Source organism: Arachis hypogaea, chromosome 11, assembly GCF_003086295.3.
Source record: "Arachis hypogaea cultivar Tifrunner chromosome 11, arahy.Tifrunner.gnm2.J5K5, whole genome shotgun sequence".
Classification (NCBI taxonomy): domain Eukaryota; kingdom Viridiplantae; phylum Streptophyta; class Magnoliopsida; order Fabales; family Fabaceae; genus Arachis; species Arachis hypogaea.
In genome coordinates, this window is record NC_092046.1 from 31,737,938 (window position 1) to 31,757,505 (window position 19,568).

At 34.4% G+C, this 19,568-nt stretch overlaps 1 protein-coding gene across 1 annotated transcript; it reads left to right on the plus strand.

The window, feature by feature from the left end:
• The first annotated feature begins 12,016 nt into the window (after positions 1-12,016).
• LOC112720621 (uncharacterized) lies at positions 12,017-14,460 on the plus strand. The gene is made up of 4 exons (XM_025771613.2): positions 12,017-12,239; positions 12,554-12,725; positions 13,837-13,907; positions 13,993-14,460. Exons 1-4 carry the CDS (start codon positions 12,081-12,083, stop codon positions 14,200-14,202), a joined length of 612 nt encoding a protein of 203 aa, XP_025627398.1. The 5' UTR covers positions 12,017-12,080; the 3' UTR covers positions 14,203-14,460.
• The last annotated feature ends 5,108 nt before the right edge of the window (positions 14,461-19,568 follow it).

Here is a 19,568-nt window from a genome sequence, read left to right on the forward strand (position 1 = left end):
CTACATCCCTGTTGATTTTATAATCCTAGACATTGGAAAGTGTATGGATGAATCCATCATCCTTGACAGACCCTTCCTAGCCACAGCAAAAGCTGTGATTGATGTTGATAGAGGAGAATTGGTCCTTCACTTGAATGAGGATACCCTTGTGTTTAAAGTTCAAGGATCTTCCTCTGTAACCATGGAGAGGAAGCATGAAAAGCTTCTCTCAATGCAGAGTCAAATAGAGCCCCCACATTCAAACTCTCAATTTGGTGTTGGGAGGCCATCATCATGCTCTGAGTATCTGTGAGGCTCCATGAGAGTCCACTGTCAAGCTATTGACATTAAAGAAGCGCTTGTTGGGAGGTAACCCAATTTTATTATATCTATTTATTTTTCATTGTTATTTTATGTTTTTTGTAGGTTGATGATCATGTGAAGCCACAAAAATAACTGAAAAAGCAAAAACAGAATGAAAAATAGTATTAAAAATAGCACACCCTGGAGGAGAAGCTTACTGGCGTTTAAACGCCAGTAAGGGTAGCAGAATGGGCGTTAAACACCCAGTCTGGCACCATTCTGGGCGTTTAAGGCCAAAAATGGGCACAAAGCTGGCATTTAACGCCAGAAAAGGGAGAAAAGCTGGCGTTAAACGCCAGAAATGGGCAGCAACCTGGCGTTTAATGCCAGGATTGGCAATCAAGGGGGCGTTTACATGCCAACATGGTGCAGGGATGATAAATCCTTGACACCTCAGGATCTGTGGACCCCACAGGATCCCCACCTACCTCATCTCTCTCTCTCTTCTTCACACCTTCCCATAACACCCTTCCCCAAATATCCTTCACCAATCACCTCAATACCTCTTCCCCAAAAAAATCCCTCACCTATCAAATCCTACCCTCTTCTCCATAATCTCTTCACCAACCCACATCCATCCATCATTAAACCCCACTTACCTCACCATTCAAATTCAAACCATTTCCCTCCCAAAACCCTCCCCTACATAGCCGAACCCTCTCTCCCCCTTACTCTATAAATACCCCTACTCACCACCTTCATTTTCATACAACATACACACCACTACCCCCCTTGGCCGAACCACTAAACCCCCTCCATCTCCTCTATTTCCTCTTCTTCTACTCTATTCTTTCTTCTTTTGCTCGAGGACGAGCAAACCTTCTAAGTTTGGTGTGGGAAAAGCTAAAGCTTTTTGTTTTTCCATAACTATTTATGGCACCTAAGGCCGGAGAAACCTCTAGAAAGAGAAAAGGGAAGGAAAAAGCTTCCACCTCTGAGTCATGGGAGATGGAGAGATTCATCTCAAAAGTCCATCAAGACCACTTCTATGAAGTTGTGGCCAAGAAGAAGGTGATCCCTGAGGTCCCTTTCAAGCTCAAAAAGGGTGAATATCCGGAGATCCGATATGAGATTCGAAGAAGAGGTTGGGAAATTCTCACCAATACCATTCAACTAGTCGGGATCTTAATGGTTCAAGAGTTCTATGCCAATGCATGGATCACCAAGAACCATGATCAAAGTGTGAACCCAGACCCAAAGAATTGGCTTACAATGGTCCGGGGGAAATGCTTAGATTTCAGTCCGGAAAATGTAAGGTTGGCATTCAACTTACCCATGATGCAAGGAGATGCACGCCCCCCTACACTAGAAGGGTCAACTTTGATCAAAAGTTGGACCAAGTCCTCATAGACATTTGTGAAGAGGGCGCTCAATGAAAGAGAGATTCAAGAGGGAAGCCGGTACAACTAAAAAGGCATGACCTCAAGCCTATGGCTAGGGGATGGTTGGAGTTCATCCAATGCTCAATCATTCCTACTAGCAACTAGTCTAAAGTTACTATAGACCGGGCTATCATGATCAATAGCATCATGATTGGAGAGGAAGTAAAAGTTCATGAGGTTATATCCCTAGAACTCTACAAGGTGGCGGACAAGTCCTCTACTTTGGCAAGGTTAGCCTTCCCTCATCTCATTTGTCACCTCTGCAATTCAGCTGGAATTGACATAGAGGAAGACATCCTCATTGATGAGGATAAGCCCATCACTAAGAAAAGGATGGAGCAAACAAGAGATCCCACTCATGGACAAGAGCATGAGAAAATTCCTCATCATGAAATCCCTGAGATGCCTCAAGGGATGCACTTTCCTCCACAAAATTATTGGGAGCAAATAAACACCTCCCTAGGAGAATTAAGTTCCAACATGGGACAACTAAGGGTGGAGCACCAAGAGCATTCCATCCTCCTCCATGAAATTAGAGAAGACCAAAGAATCATGAGGGGGGAGCAACAAAGGCAAGGAAGAGACATTGAGGAGCTCAAGCACTCCATAAGATCTTCAAGAGGAAGAATAAGCTGCCATCACTAAGGTGGACCCGTTCTTTAATTTCCTTGTTCTTATTTTTCTGTTTTTCGAAAATTATGCTTTATGTTTTATTTATGTTTGTGTCTTATTACATGATCACTAGTGTCTAAGTGTCTATGCCTTAAAGCTATGAATGTCCTATGAATCCATCACCTTTCTTAAAATGAAAAATGATCTAAAAACAAAAGAACAAGAAGTACGTGATTTCGAATTCATCCTTGAAACTAGTTTAATTATTTTGATGTGGTGGCAATACTTTTATTTTCTGAATGAATGCTTGAACAGTGCATATTTTTTATATTGTTGTTTATGAATGTTAAAATTGTTGGCTCTTGAAAGAATAATGAAAAAGGAGAAATGTTATTGATGATCTGAAAAATCATAAAATTGATTCTTGAAGAAAGAAAAAGCACTGAAAAAGAAGAAGCTTGCGAAAAAAATGGCGAAAAGAAAAAGAAAGAAAAAGAAAAAGCAAGCAGAAAAAGCCAGTAACCCTTTAAACTAAAAGGCAAGGGTAAAAAGGATCCAAGGCTTTGAGCATCAGTGAATAGGAGGGCCCAAAGGAATAAAATCCTGGCCTAAGCGGCTAAACCAAGCTGTCCCTAACTATGTGCTTGTGGCGTGAAGGTGTCAAGTGAAAAGCTTGAGACTGAGCGGTTAAAGTCGTGGTCCAAAGCAAAAAGAGTGTGCTTAAGATCCTGGCACCTCTAATTGGGGACTCTAGCAAAGCTGAGTCACAATCTGAAAAGGTTCACCCAGTTATGTGTCTGTGGCATTTATGTATCCGGTGGTAATACTGGAAAACAAAATGCTTAGGGTCACAGCCAAGACTCATAAAGTAACTGTGTTCAAGAATCAACAATACTAAACTAGGAGAATCAATAACACTATCTAAATTCTGAGTTCCTATAGATGCCAATCATTCTAAACTTCAAAGGATAAAGTGAGATGCCAAAACTGTTCAGAGGCAAAAAGTTACTAGTCCCGCTCATCTAATTGGAGCTAAGTTTCATTGATATTTTGGAATTTATAGTATATTCTCTTCTTTTTGTCCTATTTGATTTTCAGTTGCTTGGGGACAAGCAACAATTTAAGTTTGGTGTTGTGATGAGCGGATAATTTATACGCTTTTTGGCATTATTTTTAGGTAGTTTTCAGTATGTTTTAATTACTTTTTAGTATATTTTTATTAGTTTTTATTCAAAATTCACATTTCTAGACTTTACTATGAGTTTGTGTGTTTTTCTTTGATTTCAAGTACTTTTTGGCTGAAATTGAGGGACCTGAGCAAAAATCTGATTCAGAGGCTGAAAAAGGACTGCAGATGCTGTTGGATTCTGACCTCCCTGCACTCGAAGTGGATTTTCTGGAGCTACAGAAACCCAATTGGTGCGCTTTTAATTGCGTTGGAAAGTAGACATCCTGGGCTTTCCAGAAATATATAATAGTTCATACTTTGCCCGAAATTTGATGGCCCAAACTGGCGTTCCAAGTCAGCATAAAAATTCTGGCGTCAAAACGCCAGAACTGGCATAAAAGCTGGAGTTAAACGCCCAAACTAGCACCAAAGCTGGCGTTTAACTCCAAGAAAAGTCTCTACATGTGAAAGCTTCAACACTCAGCCCAAGCACACACCAAGTGGGCCCGAAAATAGATTTCTGCATCATTTACTTATTTCTGTAAACCCTAGGTTACTAGTTCTCTATAAATAGGACCTTTTGCTATTATCTTTTCATCTTTGGATCATTTTTGGTCTTTTGACCATCTTGGGAACGTTTAGACAATGGTGGCTGGCCTCACGGCCATGCCTAGACCTTTCACTTATGTATTTTTAACGGTGGAGTTTCTACACCCCATAGATTAAGGTGTGGAGCTCTGCTGTTCCTTATGAATTAATGCAAAGTACTATTGTTTTTCTATTCAACTCAAGCCTATTTATTCTCTAAGATATTCATTTGCACACAAAAACATGATGAATGTGATGATTATGTGACACTCATCACCATTCTCACCTATGAACGCGTGCCTGACAACCACTTCTATTCTACATGCAAACAAGCTTGAATGTGTATCTCTTGGGTTTCTAATCTAAGATTAAAACCTTCGTGGTATAGGCTAGAATTATTGGCGGCCATTCCTGAGATCCAGAAAGTCTAAACCTTGTCTGTGGTATTCCGAGTAAGATCTGGGAAGGGATGACTGTGACGAGTTTCAAACTCGCGAGTGTTGGGCGTAGTGACAGACGCAAAAGGATCAATGGATCATATTCCAACATGATCGAGAACCGACAGATGATTAGCCGTGCGGTGACAGCGCATTTGGACTATTTTCACTGAGAGGACGGACGGTAGCCATTGACAATGGTGATCCCCAACCTACAGCTTGCCATGGAAAGGAGTATGAATGATTGAATGAAGGTAGTAGGAAAGCAGAGATTCAGAAGGAGCAAAGCATCTCCATACGCTTATCTGAAATTCCCACCAATGAATTACATAAGTATTTCTATCCTATTTTATATTTTATTTATATTTTAATCATCAAAATCCTATAACCATTTGAATCTGCCTGACTAAGATTTACAAGATGACCATAGCTTGCTTCAAGCCGACAATCTCCGTGGGATCGACCCTTACTCACGTAAGGTTTATTACTTGGACGACCCAGTGCACTTGCTGGTTAGTTGTGCGGAGTTGTGACAAAGAGTTGAGATTACATTCGTGCGTACCAAGTTGTTGGTGCCATTTTAGAGATCACAATTTCGTGCACCACAGGTCAATATGATCTCTCAACAGTTGACTGGAATGCAAGGTGTAGCTAGTAGTACTCAGGAAGCTTTTTCTGAAGTAGAAGCTTATGATCCTGATCAACCCACCATGGAGGAGGTGAATTACATGGGAGAACCCTATGGAAACACCTATAATCCTTCATGGAGGAATCATCCTAACCTTTCATGGAAGGATCAACAGAAGCCTCAGCAAGGCTTCAATAATAATCAAGGAACATATGGAAACCCCTAAGCAGAGCCTTTCTGACTTATTCCCTCTGGTTTCCAACCTCTCTAAGACCACTCATAGTTTTATAACTGAAACAAGATCCTCCATCAGAAATTTGGAGGTACAGATTGGTCAACTGAGCAAAAAGATCCCTGAGACTCCTCCTGACACTCTTCCTAGTAACACTGAAGTAAACCCAAGAGAAGAATACAAGGCCATCAGCATAGAGGCTGAGGCCGAATCTGGAGAGACTATGATGGCGTTGAACGCCAGTGAAGAGCATATCACTGGGCATTCAATGCCCAACCTTGCAGCAAGCCTGGCACTGAATGCTAGTGAGAAAGTCCTCACTAGGCATTTAACGCCCATCCTGGCAGCAGAGCTGGCATTGAACGTCAGCCAGGGAACACTATATATCATCGTGCTTATGCAATTTAAATTAGTAGCCAATAAACTAAAATTATAAAAAATTTCCATGCCAATCTCACATACTTTATGTAAATTTAGTTATTTTACTTTATAATTATATATATTTTTAGAAAATAATTTTATTCTGGAGCATAAATAAAATAAAAACCATTTATAAATAAAGAAAAAATTATGTTTACAATGACTTTTAATCAAATTACAAATTATTATGAAGAAGTTTTTTATTTGGCTCAAATTTTTATGTATAAAAAGAATTGACTTGATTTTTTTTTTTTTTTGTTATTAGTTTCAAAAAAATAAATATATAATTTGTAGTGAATTTGTTATTTTTTCATATGTTTATTTTAAACAATTATATTGTTTTTACTTTTTAGTACTAAAAAAAATTCTTATAGTTTTTTTTTTGTAAGACTTACAAATAATATAACATATGGTAAATAAATAAAAAAATCTCGACACATTAACTCACCAACGAAAAATTATTAAAAATAATAAATAAAAAACTATTAAACAACATATGTAACATACTTCTTTGTAGTTATTCAATGTTTCTTATTCTTTATTTCTCTTTAACCTGTTTATATGGTCTCTTTCAACGTTATCTATTGCTATTTCTTTATTCATAATTAAAGGACTATATCGTTTTTTGGGGGTTTGAACGTGGACGATACAGTGTTCTAGAATACAGCATTATTGTTCAAGTGATGGTGGAGGTTTTCAAATGAGGATTGCCCATTATAAAAGAAAATTGTGTGCTCCTGCAATAACTTGAATCCAAATGTTCTTTTTTTTTTGTCAGCCAGTTCCTAAAATAAAGTTTCGTGGAGGGACATTTGTCAGTTACAGATAAGAAAACAGCAAACGAGAGATAAGATGGTCAGAGGGTTATCATTAGAGTTAGGAGATGATAGAAAAATTCGTTTCTAGGAAGATAATTGGCTACCATGTAGTATGTTGCAGGATGTATTTTCATAGCTTTTCTCGATTTCGAACCAAGTCGGATCTGTAATAGGAGACTGTTGGTTCTAGGATGGGTTGGAGTGGATATGGAACTTTCATTGGAAAAGGGTACTATTTTCAATGGGAGTTAGAATTAGTTAACCAACTTCATAGAGTTCTACAATCTGTCAGGTTAACAAGTGAGAGGGAGGACAGAATAGTATGGAAATTTGATAGATCAGAAATTTATTCTACTAACTCATTTATGCAGGTTTTGCAAGCTGAGACTCTCCCGGAGGACATTATGAGTTATAGTTTCACTAGATCTATATGGAGAGGACTAGTACCACTAAGAGTTGAGCTATTCACCTGATTTGTGTTAGTTGGTAGGGTCAATACTAAGAAAATATTGATTAGATTGGGCATTATTGATCACAGGGATATGATTTATGTTTTATATAAAAAAGAAACTGAGAATGATTTCCACTTATTCATTGGCTGTGAGTTTACGTGGCAGGTGTGGTGTACTTTGTTATACGCCTATAATAAACTTTTGTCTATTCCATGAACCATTAAGCAAAACTTTAAGAGCTAGATAGGAGCTCCTATAAGAAAAGACGAACATAACAGGTGGCTGATTGACTTTTTTGCTATCATTTAAAATACGTGATTAGAAAGGAATACCAGAATTTTCAGGAATCAAGAAACAGGCGTTGCAGAAGTTATTACCAAGTCGATTAGGAGCTACAAAGAGTGGGTTGACTTTGTTCCGTCTAGTCGTTGATGGCAATGTCAGAGATAACTATGATTTCTTTTCTAGTGTTTGTATTGTAACTTTGGACTTTCTAAATGCTACACCTTTATGTGTTGAGCATTTTTTGTTTTAAAAATAAAACTTTTACTTGCAAATTGTTCGAATATAGAACATTAAAGTTTTAGAAAAGTAAATGTCACACCTGAAAACATAATTATTAGAACCAGATCGGACCGGCCGATTCGACCGAAAACCCAATGATTTCCACTTATTCATTGGCTGTGAGTTTACGTGGCAGGTGTGGTGTACTTTGTTATACGCCTATAATAAACTTTTGTCTATTTCATGAACCATTAAGCAAAACTTTGAGAGCTGGATAGGAGCTCCTATAAGAAAAGACGAACGTAACAGGTGGCTGATTGACGTTTTTGCTATCATTTAAAATACGTGATTAGAAAGGAATGCCAGAATTTTCAGGAATCAAGAAACAGGCGTTGCAGAAGTTATTACCAAGTCGATTAGGAGCTACAAAGAGTGGGTTGACTTTGTTCCGTCTAGTCGTTGATGGCAATGTCAGAGATAACTATGATTTCTTTTCTAGTGTTTGTATTGTAACTCTGGACTTTCTAAATGCTCCACCTTTATGTGTTGAGCTTTTTTTGTTTTAAAAATAAAACTTTTACTTGCAAATTGTTCAAATATAGAACATTAAAGTTTTAGAAAAGTAAATGTCACACCTGAAAACATAATTATTAGAACCAGATCGGACCGGCCGGTTCGACCGAAAACCCAATGATTTCCACTTATTCATTGGCTGTGATTTTACGTGGCAGGTGTGGTGTACTTAGTTATACGCCTATAATAAACTTTTGTCTATTCCATGAACCATTAAGCAAAACTTTGAGAGCTGGACAGGAGCTCCTATAAGAAAAGACGAACGTAACAGGTGGCTGATTGACTTTTTTGCTATCATTTAAAATATGTGATTAGAAAGGAATGCCAGAATTTTCAGGAATCAAGAAACAGGCGTTGCGGAAATTATTACCAAGTGGATTAGGAGCTACAAAGAGTGGGTTGACTTTGTTCCGTCTAGTCGTTGATGGCAATGTCAAAGATAACTATGATTTCTTTTCTAGTGTTTGTATTGTAACTCTGGACTTTCTAAATGCTCCACCTTTATGTGTTGAGCTTTTTTTGTTTTAAAAATAAAACTTTTACTTGCAAATTGTTCGAATATAGAACATTAAAGTTTTAGAAAAGTAAATGTCACAAAGGTTCCAACACTCTTGCCACAAAGCTAGACATTTTTCTTTGAGATTTATAAGCTAATAATAAAATATATAATAACAAAGTTCACATGAAAATGCTCTAAAGCTACAACCATACACTAGTTCATATGTGTAAGATTAATTTTATTTATATGTAACTTTTTTTTAGATTAGACCTATTAAATTAAAGGCTAATAATTTATATAAATTATATATATATCATATTAAAGTAATAAGCTAATGAAATTTATATATAATTTATTTAAATTTAAATAATATGAAATATTAAATATTAATTTTTATTTTTTAATAAATATTGTATTATAATTTTATATATTTATTAATTATTATCGGGTTAAACAATTCGACTACTAATCCATCAGTTGAATCATTAACCTAATAATCCAATAACTTTACCGGGTCAATTGCCGGTTCGATTTTGATAACTATGCCTGAAAATATTTTCGCCTTTATTAATGTTGTTAAAATAAATTAGAAACACTGACACTCACTGAAAAATAGGACAAGGACGTTATACGCTGAAAAATTTAAATTTTAGTTAGAAGTAATTAACGTTATCAAATCGTAAGTTTATACTTAATTTTATAAATTAAATAATAATTTAATTAATATAATTTTTTTAATTATTTTTTAAATTATATATTTTATAAATATAGTTAATTTTTTATATTATATAATTATTTGTTATTTTTTATTTCTAAAAAATTTAAATTTTAATTCATATGCTATTTTAAAGGACTATATTTTATAATAATTTTTTTAACATTAAAAGTCCTAGTAATGATTTTTTATATTCTAATGAGTCAAAAATTAATTTTTAATAATTTTTTAGAAATAGTTTATTCTTCTGTTTTGAATTTATAAATTTGTAAAAATATAAATTTTTTAAAATTTGAACTTAAACACAAAAATTAAATTTCTATTTTTATTCGTTTAGATTTTTTTTATATTTTATTGAATTCAAATGGAGGTTTTTTTTTTATCAACATTTATGTTTTAAAGTAAATAAAAACTAAATAAACGATTAACTTAATTTGATTTACTATGTATAAAGATTTGATTTATTATTGGTACATGATACACATAGTAAATCAAATCAAGTTAGTTTGATTACATGAAAATAATATAAATCAAGTCAATTTGATTCGATTTATATAGAAATATTTAAGATATGGCGTATAACTAATTCTAGTTTAGGATATATGTGTAATTTTGAATTCCATTTATTTCATCCAGGTGAATTACCCTTATTTATAACTTTATTATACATTTTATAAATTAATCAATTAATTATCTGATATAATGAATTATAATTAATTGATTTATATAAATTATAATAAATTATGTGATATTTAAATATTTAATTAAATTATTTAATAAATTATAATAAATTAATTTATTATAATAAAATGAATTTAATGAATTAAATAAAATAAATTAAAAAATACTCTTAGCATTATGTTATATATGCTTCATATTAAGTGTATAAACCTAATTTTAATATAATAAATAGATAGATAATAAATAATGTAATAAATAATAGATAATATATTGGATAAAAGGTCTACAAATTAAAAATCTTTATTATTAAAATTATCTTTCTTTATCGGATTTTTTTTTCAAGTTTATAATGTATTCAATATCTTAAAATGTAATTAATATCATAGAATTAATCAATGAGAAGTAACTTTTAGATTATTGGTTTTGCGAGCATCCACCCAATACAAGAAGAGACCAAAGAAAAAATAATTATTTCAAAAGAATTAGAAAAAAAAATAGTAGTAAAAAGTGGCGTAAACATAACATCACTTTCTCATGAGTCCATCAACTAAATTTCAGAAGCAAATTATGAAATTCTGACAAGCTAGAAATAGACCATGATTGCAAGTTGTAATTTCCAGTGAAGAGGAAAAGAAAAATCACTTGGGACAAAACGATTCTACTAAACCAATTAATACTTGGGACAAAATGATTCTACTAAACCAATTAATCAATACACAATTGTACATTTCCTGACACAAAAATAAAAAAATGTAGAGAAAATAATTTTACTGTTTGTCATCTTTTCCATTGGAAAAATCTAAAGTGTATTATGTACACCCAAATTCCTTTTGGGGAGCAGCTCCTTGCCCTTGAGAAATTCTACACATAGTTCTTAAAATCGATTGAGATAATCGATGAAACCATGGATCATTGGTTGAATTACTTATCAAGTTATCATAAAGTTTAATCAAATACATTTATAAATTAGACATAATTTCATTTGAATATATAATATATCTATTTTGTATGGCAACATTTTACAGAAAACATCTATAGTTTAATTAGTAATTATGAAATGTGGAAAGATAATTTGGTATAAGGTACACAATTATGAACTTAAATCATAACCAAGTAAGGAAACCCTTATGAACTAAAAAGAAAGTTCACAAAGTGAAAGAAAATGAATCGGAAACCTAGATAGGGGAGCAGATCTTCTCTAATAAAAAAAAATTAGATGTTTAATTTAATTTTTTATTATTTTTTTTATATTTATTTTTGGTTCCACTTATAAAATTATTGATAAAAAATTATATTTTATTCTCACAAGTATTAAAAAAAAATTAAAAAGTGACCAGGTCAGCAACCCATCTCAAGGAAATTTCCAATTAGCTCTCCTTGCTTTGCCACAAGAAACTCCAAAAAGATTAAGATCTAGTTTAAGTAAATAGTTTAATTAAATTTTTTTAAAAAAAATAATTTAAATAATAATTATTTATATTAAAAATAGTTTATAAATAAATTATTTTGTATTTTATTTTTTAATTTTAAAAATTTTTATTTTAAAAAAAATATAATAAAAATTTTTTTATTATAAAAAAGTTATTTTTTTTATTTTTTTATAAATACTTAAATAATTTTTTATAAAATTATAATTTAATCTTAAAAATTGTATTAAATATTAATATTATTATTTTTTATAAATAAAAAAAATTACGTTTAAAATTTTTCAAACAGAGCCTAAAACTTACGATCTGTCAGTTTATGAGTTTGGTGATGACTGATGAGCCACTAAACCACATTCCCATAGTATTTGGGCCGGAAGATTATTTTGTCAATTATTTATGGTCTGAAGATGGTTTTCTCCATCTAATAGGTAATAACTAAAATACCCTCTATGTTTTAAGCCCTCTTTGTCTTTTAGATTTCTTAAAAAAACATTAAAAATAAGGCCCAATAAGTGGTATCCCTAGAAAAAGAAAGCCCAATTATGCTTAGGTGAAGAGAATTGTTTGCAGTGTCCTAATTCCTAAAGGAAAGTTGAAGTTGGATGGAAGCAGGAGGCAGCAGCAGCAGTGGCGAAGAAGATGGTGATGCGGCATGGAGAGCAGCCATCAATTCCATTGCCGGAACCACCACTTACCCCAATCCCAATGCTCCCCAAGAACGCAAGCCCAGAGCCCCACACCTTAAGCACTACCAACTCCAGGTTCGTAGCCTGCACCACCTTCGTTTCTTTCTGTTTCTAAACTCAGATTTGCAAGCTGAGGACATATATGTCCTTTCTCTTATTTACAATGGTTAGAGGAATTTATTTGTTTCGTAATAAAGAAATTAGGAATTTTCATTTATTTGTCTTTTTCTTTTAAAATTTAGATAAAAATATAGGAATGGTTTATATCTAATATGTCGGCTTAGGAATTTATTTTTTTTTTGAAAGAAAACTCTAATGAGTGGGTGTTATGTTCCACGTTTCCCAGTTCCTTTTTCTTGGTCTTATGGTGATGATGATACTCGTGGCAGGCACAAAAGCTTCTACATGACATGTTGGAAGAGACTATAGAGATAGTGAAGGAACCTGACCCTGTTCTGAATGATGAAGATCCCAAGATCAACCAAGAAGAAGAAGGAAGAGAACCTGGCATTCGCTTGTTCAAGCATGTTCGCCAACCAGGAATAGTGTTTGATCATTTTGGTAACTCACTGAATCAAATGACCCCTTTTCTAGTGGCTTACTTGTCTATTCATGGTTGGTTTTGAAATTTTCAATATATATTTATGGTTTCTATCTTTAATTATTTAATATCTGTAATGTTGCAAAAAAGCTGCATTTCATAATAATAGTACTAACTTTTTTCAGAAAATAGAACACGCACCTGATTCTAATGGTTGAGAAGGTGGATCCCCAGGATGTACTCTGCAATCTATTGTTTTGTTGACCCCATCAGAAAAATTTCAAATGATAATAGTCTTGTGTCGTTCTCAATTTCTTTTCTTTTTTTTTTTTTCTTTGAACTTTTTATTGTTTGTTTTGTTTTGTGATGTTGCATGACAATCAATTATCTATTTTGTTAGTTAGTTAAGCATTGAGTTTCTGAGAAGTTGTCAAGTGTCAGTTTTGTGCAAGTACTAGCATGCATGCCTAGGGCCTCTGCTATTATGGCTTCTTATTTGGTCTGCCTCAACTTGTTGCCCAACTGAACCACAATCATTGTACTTGCTAACCAGTGGATCATATAATTATGTAAGTTTTACAAGTGTTATAGTTCGGTTCATACTGGTTTTCATGTTTTCATCTAAATTACTTGGTTTAGGGATCTAAAACAAAAATTTGAAGCGATGAATTCAATCTAACATCTAAACAGGAAAACTAAAACTTTTTATGCTTATATTAGTACATTATAAAATCCTTGTTTAACACTAAGTCAATAAACAAACCACTTTTCTCTCACTTTTATTTTTCATCTTACCATCTCAGCATTTCACTTCAAGGCAAATTGAATACAGTCTAATCATAAGTTGCTTACAAACACCACTTGAAGTTGAAGATCGAAAACATGTGGGTCGCCCACCTTAGCAGAACGTCCACTTTTGCAACTAATTAATGATGTGTTTGTCCACCCTTATCGTTACCATGCCGATTTTTGTCTTTAGCATGCTGAGAAACTGATGCACTTTATGATGTTTAATGATAAAAATAATAATACTCAAATTTGTGATTTATTTCCAATATTGACAATTGCATTGCATTTTGTATGTAGTTTACGGTTTAAGGTTTAGGCTTATATGTATATATGTGCCTGCAGATGAACCCGAACCACCAAAGAAACGACCCAGATTACTTCCTGGAGATGATATTGATGAGAAATCAAAGAAGGTCTAGTAGTTAAAATCTTAAAATCTATACATACATGTCTCTTTTGTCTTATTGCCTGTTTGTCTTATATGGACTGAGTCAACAGTTTAAAAGGCGGGTTAAATCTGTTGCTGTCGAAGGGAAAGATTTAATTGCCGCAGCAAATGACGCGAACAATAAATCGTTGGCTAAATTTGAAGCCAAAGTCGCAGCAGCAAAAGCTAAAGCCAAGAGAGAGGAGGAAAGAGTTAACAATTTGAAAAAGATTAGAGGGGAGAGGTGGCTGCCTTCCATGGCGAATGAACTGCGTCGGTAATGTATCATCGTTGAAATGGTCTTCAGAAAAGATCATGTTACTTAACTTGGTGTTTCTGTTGTACAGCTTCATGTGAAGTTGATAACTGAGAACTATTAAATGCAGCTGAATTTTCAACTTTACAATTTAGAATGGAGGTTTCCTACACATTACCAATTGAATGAATGTAATAGTGTAACAGTTACCATGTATGAGGGCCAAGATCCTAGTTTCGCGCATGGACAATTAATATATCACGTCAGAACTCAATGGAACAAATTGACATTCTGGATTAAAATAATCAACCTTTAATTTTTGCAAGCCTAAATTCAAAAGAAAAATTTGGAGGAATCAAAACAAAAAGCAGTTATTTTATTATTATTATTATTTTTTTTTGTTTCCGCAGGATCCATGACATGCAAAAAATTGAATTAAATTCCGACATTTATTTAAATAAACTAATGAGATAATATTTCATAGTTAGAAAAGAAATGATATGTAAATCATATCTTCTTATTCTACTCTTATTTATGGGTCGTCAATGTTTTGGTAAGCCTTGTAAGTAATAGTTTTTTATCTTGAGGCTATGAGTCTATTTAACTAGTCTCTATGGGCTCATCCAAAACCAATGTTTGGCATCGGCTTTCTCTAGGTTCATTAACAAGGAATTGTTCCTCCGTCCAAAAATATATACAAGGAATTGTTCCTGACCATAAACAAAAAAAAAACAAGGAATTGTTCACCAAGCCCAAAAAAACCAAGGAATTGTTCACCAAGACAAAACTAAATAGGATTATCGTGTTGGTTGGAACAAGGCTTCAGACAAGACCACCAAAAAAAAAAAATAGCAAAAAGAATTTAGGCTTTAGACGTAAAAGATCTAGCCATCAAAGCTTTCCCAAAGAATCCTAGGAGTAGTGGCTAGGTTAGTGTGTGTGAGTGGGTGTGTGAGTATATTTATATGACCATAAATAAATAAATAAAATCAAGCTTAACATTGGAATAAAAAAAAATATGCATACCAAAACAAATTTAATTTTTATGAATAAAATAAAATACAACATTTCTTGTATAAAAAGTAATAAACTATTCAGAGGTAGTATCTGAAATAAAGATGAGAGAATGGACCTAAGAGAATTTTTAACCGCTTAATGTTACTTCTCCGTTCTCGACTAGACAATAGTGACTAGTGAGAGTATCTAAAAGGATTCTGATATTTAAGCTAATAAGAATTTTAGCAAGGTATAGTATAATTTGGATGAAAAAAAAATACTAGAAGTGTTATAATATTTTATAGAATAGATAGTAAGATTTAGTCATACTTGAGGATAATTTCTGTTGATGGTGGACCAGTATCCCGATTGTTGAGTAGGTGATTATTTCAAAATGTGAAAACAAATACAATTCTATATAAAAAAAAAAAAAAAACACGTATGTATAAATAGCTTTCTTACATTTTTTTTTCTAAAAATGTTAATAGACTTACTTGTCCCCAAGTTTCAACATGGATCTGTGTGGTTCTTAATTTCTTATTGACCATCCATTTCGATTCTTCTTGTACCATGATAAATTTTCTTCTGTAGCTAACGGAATCAATCATATATGTTCATTAACATTACATATTATCAGCGAATAATAGTCAAATTTAAACTACCACGTAAGATTTATTTAAGGTTTAAGTACGATTTTAGTTCCTAAAATATAGGTCGAAAATTGTTTTTGTTTTTAACTTTTTTTGCATATAAAATCGTCTCTAAGGTTTAACTTAATTTTAAAATCGTCCTTTTTGTCAAAATTTTAATTTTTGTTACCAAATTATCCCTAACCAAAAAAAATTATAAATAAAAAAAGAAAAGAAAAGAAAGAGAACGGGGAGGGGAAAGGGAATTGTGAGGGGGAGGGAAGAAGGAGGAGGAGGGGAAGGGAAGAAGAAAGAAAGAAAGGAAGAGGGGAAAAAGGGAGACAGTGCCGACGAGGCTTGGAACCACCGTTGTCATCGGAAATCAGAACCAGAGGGAGAGAGAGCTCGCGAGGAAGACAGGAGGCGCGAGCCTTGCCCCCACGCCTTGCCGCATTCGAATAGCTCGTGAAGAGAGAGAAAACGCACGGCCAGGAGAGGAAGAGGTCTGCCTCGTCGCCGTCGGGCTCGCCGCTGCCGCCGGTGTTTCTGGTCCTCATCGCCGCTTCGCGTCCTCGCTGCTCCTCCTCGTCATTGGTCCTTCCTAGGGTTCCGATTTTGTTTTTGATTCGTTCTGCTTCTGCTTCTAATTTTTTCTGTCTCTGATTTGATCTTTTGCTTCTGATTCTGATTATGATTTCATTGTTTTTGACTTTTTGTGCTTCTGATTCTGTTTCTTTGATCTCACTGTTGTTGTGTTTCATTGTTCTTCTGATTTTATTGTTCTTCTATTTCTTTGATCTCTTTGTGTTTTGTTCTTCTGATTATTTGTGTTCTGATTTCTTTGATCTTCTGGTGCTTTATCAGTTAGGGATGTACATGGCCCGGTCCGGCCCGGGCCCGAAAGATTTTGGAGCATGATGGCCTGAACTCGAAGTGGCTCGTGGCTGACTCGAGAAAAAAAAATAAAACTAGAGAGAGGGATGAAACCGGGGCCATGCCATACCTCGGGTCACCCGGACCCGACCCAGTGAGAATCATCATTAACAATGAACTAGGGCACACGTTCATATAGCCACGACCATGAGCCATTAGCCTCATGTAGTCACACCTCACATCTCACAAGCCCTCTTCCACACACCCTGCCACAGTCCCCTCTCATATCTTCCCCTCAGGCCGTCATGGCGCCCCGTCAGCCTTCCCGTTGCAGTCCTCTCTGTGCCTCTCACCAACCGTTCCACTCTTTCCCTCTCAGCCCTCTCTCTATCTCTCATGAGCCACCATGACAGCGCCCATCACCGCTCCCGAGCCTTGAAGTCACAACGGTGGTGCACTAGTTCTCGCCTACCGGTGACGACGTCCCTCGACGACGACGACAACTGCAAACGGCAACGGAGCTTCTCTGACCATCAAGACCTGAACGACGACGCCGACTGCTTTTGCCGCTGGTCTTCTTCTTCTTCTCTTCTCTGGCCCCTGCTCAAGCTCGGGTAAATAATTAATATTTTAAATTTTTTATTAAGGATTTGATTATTGGATAATAATTTCTGATTAGAGATTTTGATGATTAAAATGTCTGATTAGGGATTTGATTATTGGAATTTCTGATTAGGATACAAACAATGGGAGGAGGAGATAATTGTGTTTCTCCACCAATCACCGAAGAGAACAAAGCAATAGAAATTGAAGGTGAAAGTCTTGCTGCTCCTGCTCCTGCTCTTACTATTAATGCCTCCACAACTCCTACTATACCTAGTACACCACAAGTAGATGAAAAAAACAAAGATACAAACAATAAAGATCTAGAAGTTGTTCGTAAAGAAAAAAATCGTATGTTTGGCAGCATTTTACTGAACTTCTATTGACTGAGACAAAGGGACAGCACCAGGATAAATGTATTCGTTGCCAGAAAAAATATAGTTGTCACCCTACTAAACATGGCACAAATTCTCTAAATAAGAACTTAAAGAGTGTTCATAAGTGGATATTTACTAAAGTGGGGGAGCAGGGGCACTTCATGATTATATGCCTAAAATTGATGAAGAAGGGGAACTATGTAAAGCCTTTAAGGGGTTATAACTTGGAAGATTGTAAGAAGCCTGTAGCTGAGTTCGTTGTACTTGATGAAATGCCGTTTAAAGTTATTAAGGGGATTGGGTTTTGCAAAATGCTAAATCGATTTGAGCTAATATTTATGGTACCATCTAGGGTGACGGTCTTAAGAGATTGCTTTCAACTTTATTTAGATGAGAAGAAAAAGCTAAAAGAATGGTTGACAAAGTCATGTGCTCAGGTTTGCTTGATAACAGATTACTGGACATCAAATCAGAATTATAGTTATATGAGCTTGATTGTATATTTCGTTGATTAAGAATGAAAGTTACAAAAGAGAATTATAAATTTCTGTCAGATTGAGAACCACAGAGGTGATACAGTAGGAAGAAAATTTGAGAAATGCTTGTGAAAAGGGTTGGTGTGTGGAGGAAAGTATATGCATGTGAGATGTTGTGATCATGTTCTTAATTTGATAGTGAATGAAGAAATTAAAGAGCAACAAACTTCAATTGAAAGCATTAGAAATGCTGTCAGGTATGTTAGGTCCTTTTCTCAATGGACTAAAAAATTTAAAGACTACATTGAAGTAGAGTTGATTGAATCTAAAAGCCTTGTGTGCTTGGATGTTTCAACTAGGTGGAATTCTACCTATCTAATTTTGGAACATGCTGAGAAATTTGAAAAAGCTTTTGAAAGACTTTATGATCAAGAACCTGATTTTCTTAAATGGTTTGGAGAGGATAGTGGAGGAAAAAGGAAAGTTGGTCCACCTATATCACTTGATTGGCAACATGCTAGATTATTCATTGAGTTTTTGAGAATCTTCTACGAGATAACTTTGAGTTTCTCATATTCTTTTCATGTTACATCAAACAAATATTTTCATGAAATTGCATCTATTGCTTCTCAATTAACATCTTGGAGCCAAAATCATTTTGAATTGTTAGGAACTATGGCATGTTCTATGAAGAATAAATATCATAAATATTGGAGACCTATTGACAAATTTAACCTATTGTTACTTATTGTTGTTGTATTAGATCCTCGTTACAAACTAGATTATCTCTGTTGGTGTTTGGAGAATGTTTATGACAAGTAAGTGTCTACTAGTATGACTGATTTTGTTAAACTTACATTGGAGACCTTATATAAGTTTTATGAAAAGGAGGTTGCAAATGATAAAGGAAGGGAGGATGGTGGAAGTTCATCTAGAGATGTCTTGGATGACCATACTAAAGTCTCAACTGGTGCCAAGGAAGTTTTTAAAAATTGAGTGAATATGTGAAAAAAATAAAAAAGAGAGAAGGCTAATGCAGATAGCAAGTCAGATGTGGAGAAATATCTGGCCAATGATACTGTGGAAGATGAGAATTTTGATATACTGGCTTGGTAGAAAGTAAATGCTTCAAAATATAGGATTCTTTCTCTCATAGTTCGTGACGTCTTAGGTATTCCGGTTTCAACCGTTGCTTCTGAATCATACTTTAGCACTGGCGGACGTGTGCTTATGTCTTCTGCAGCTCTTTGTCACTATTCATGGCTGAAGCTTTGATATGCATTCAAAGTTAGTTGTGCCCTTCTAAACAAGGAGTTGGAGATCAAGAGTTTGATCAATTTGATAGCAGTCAGAGGATTGTTGAAGGTACATTTATAATATTTTTGTTATTGTGACTTAATTATTTGAAGTAATAATCTCTTATATAAAAATGAGTAA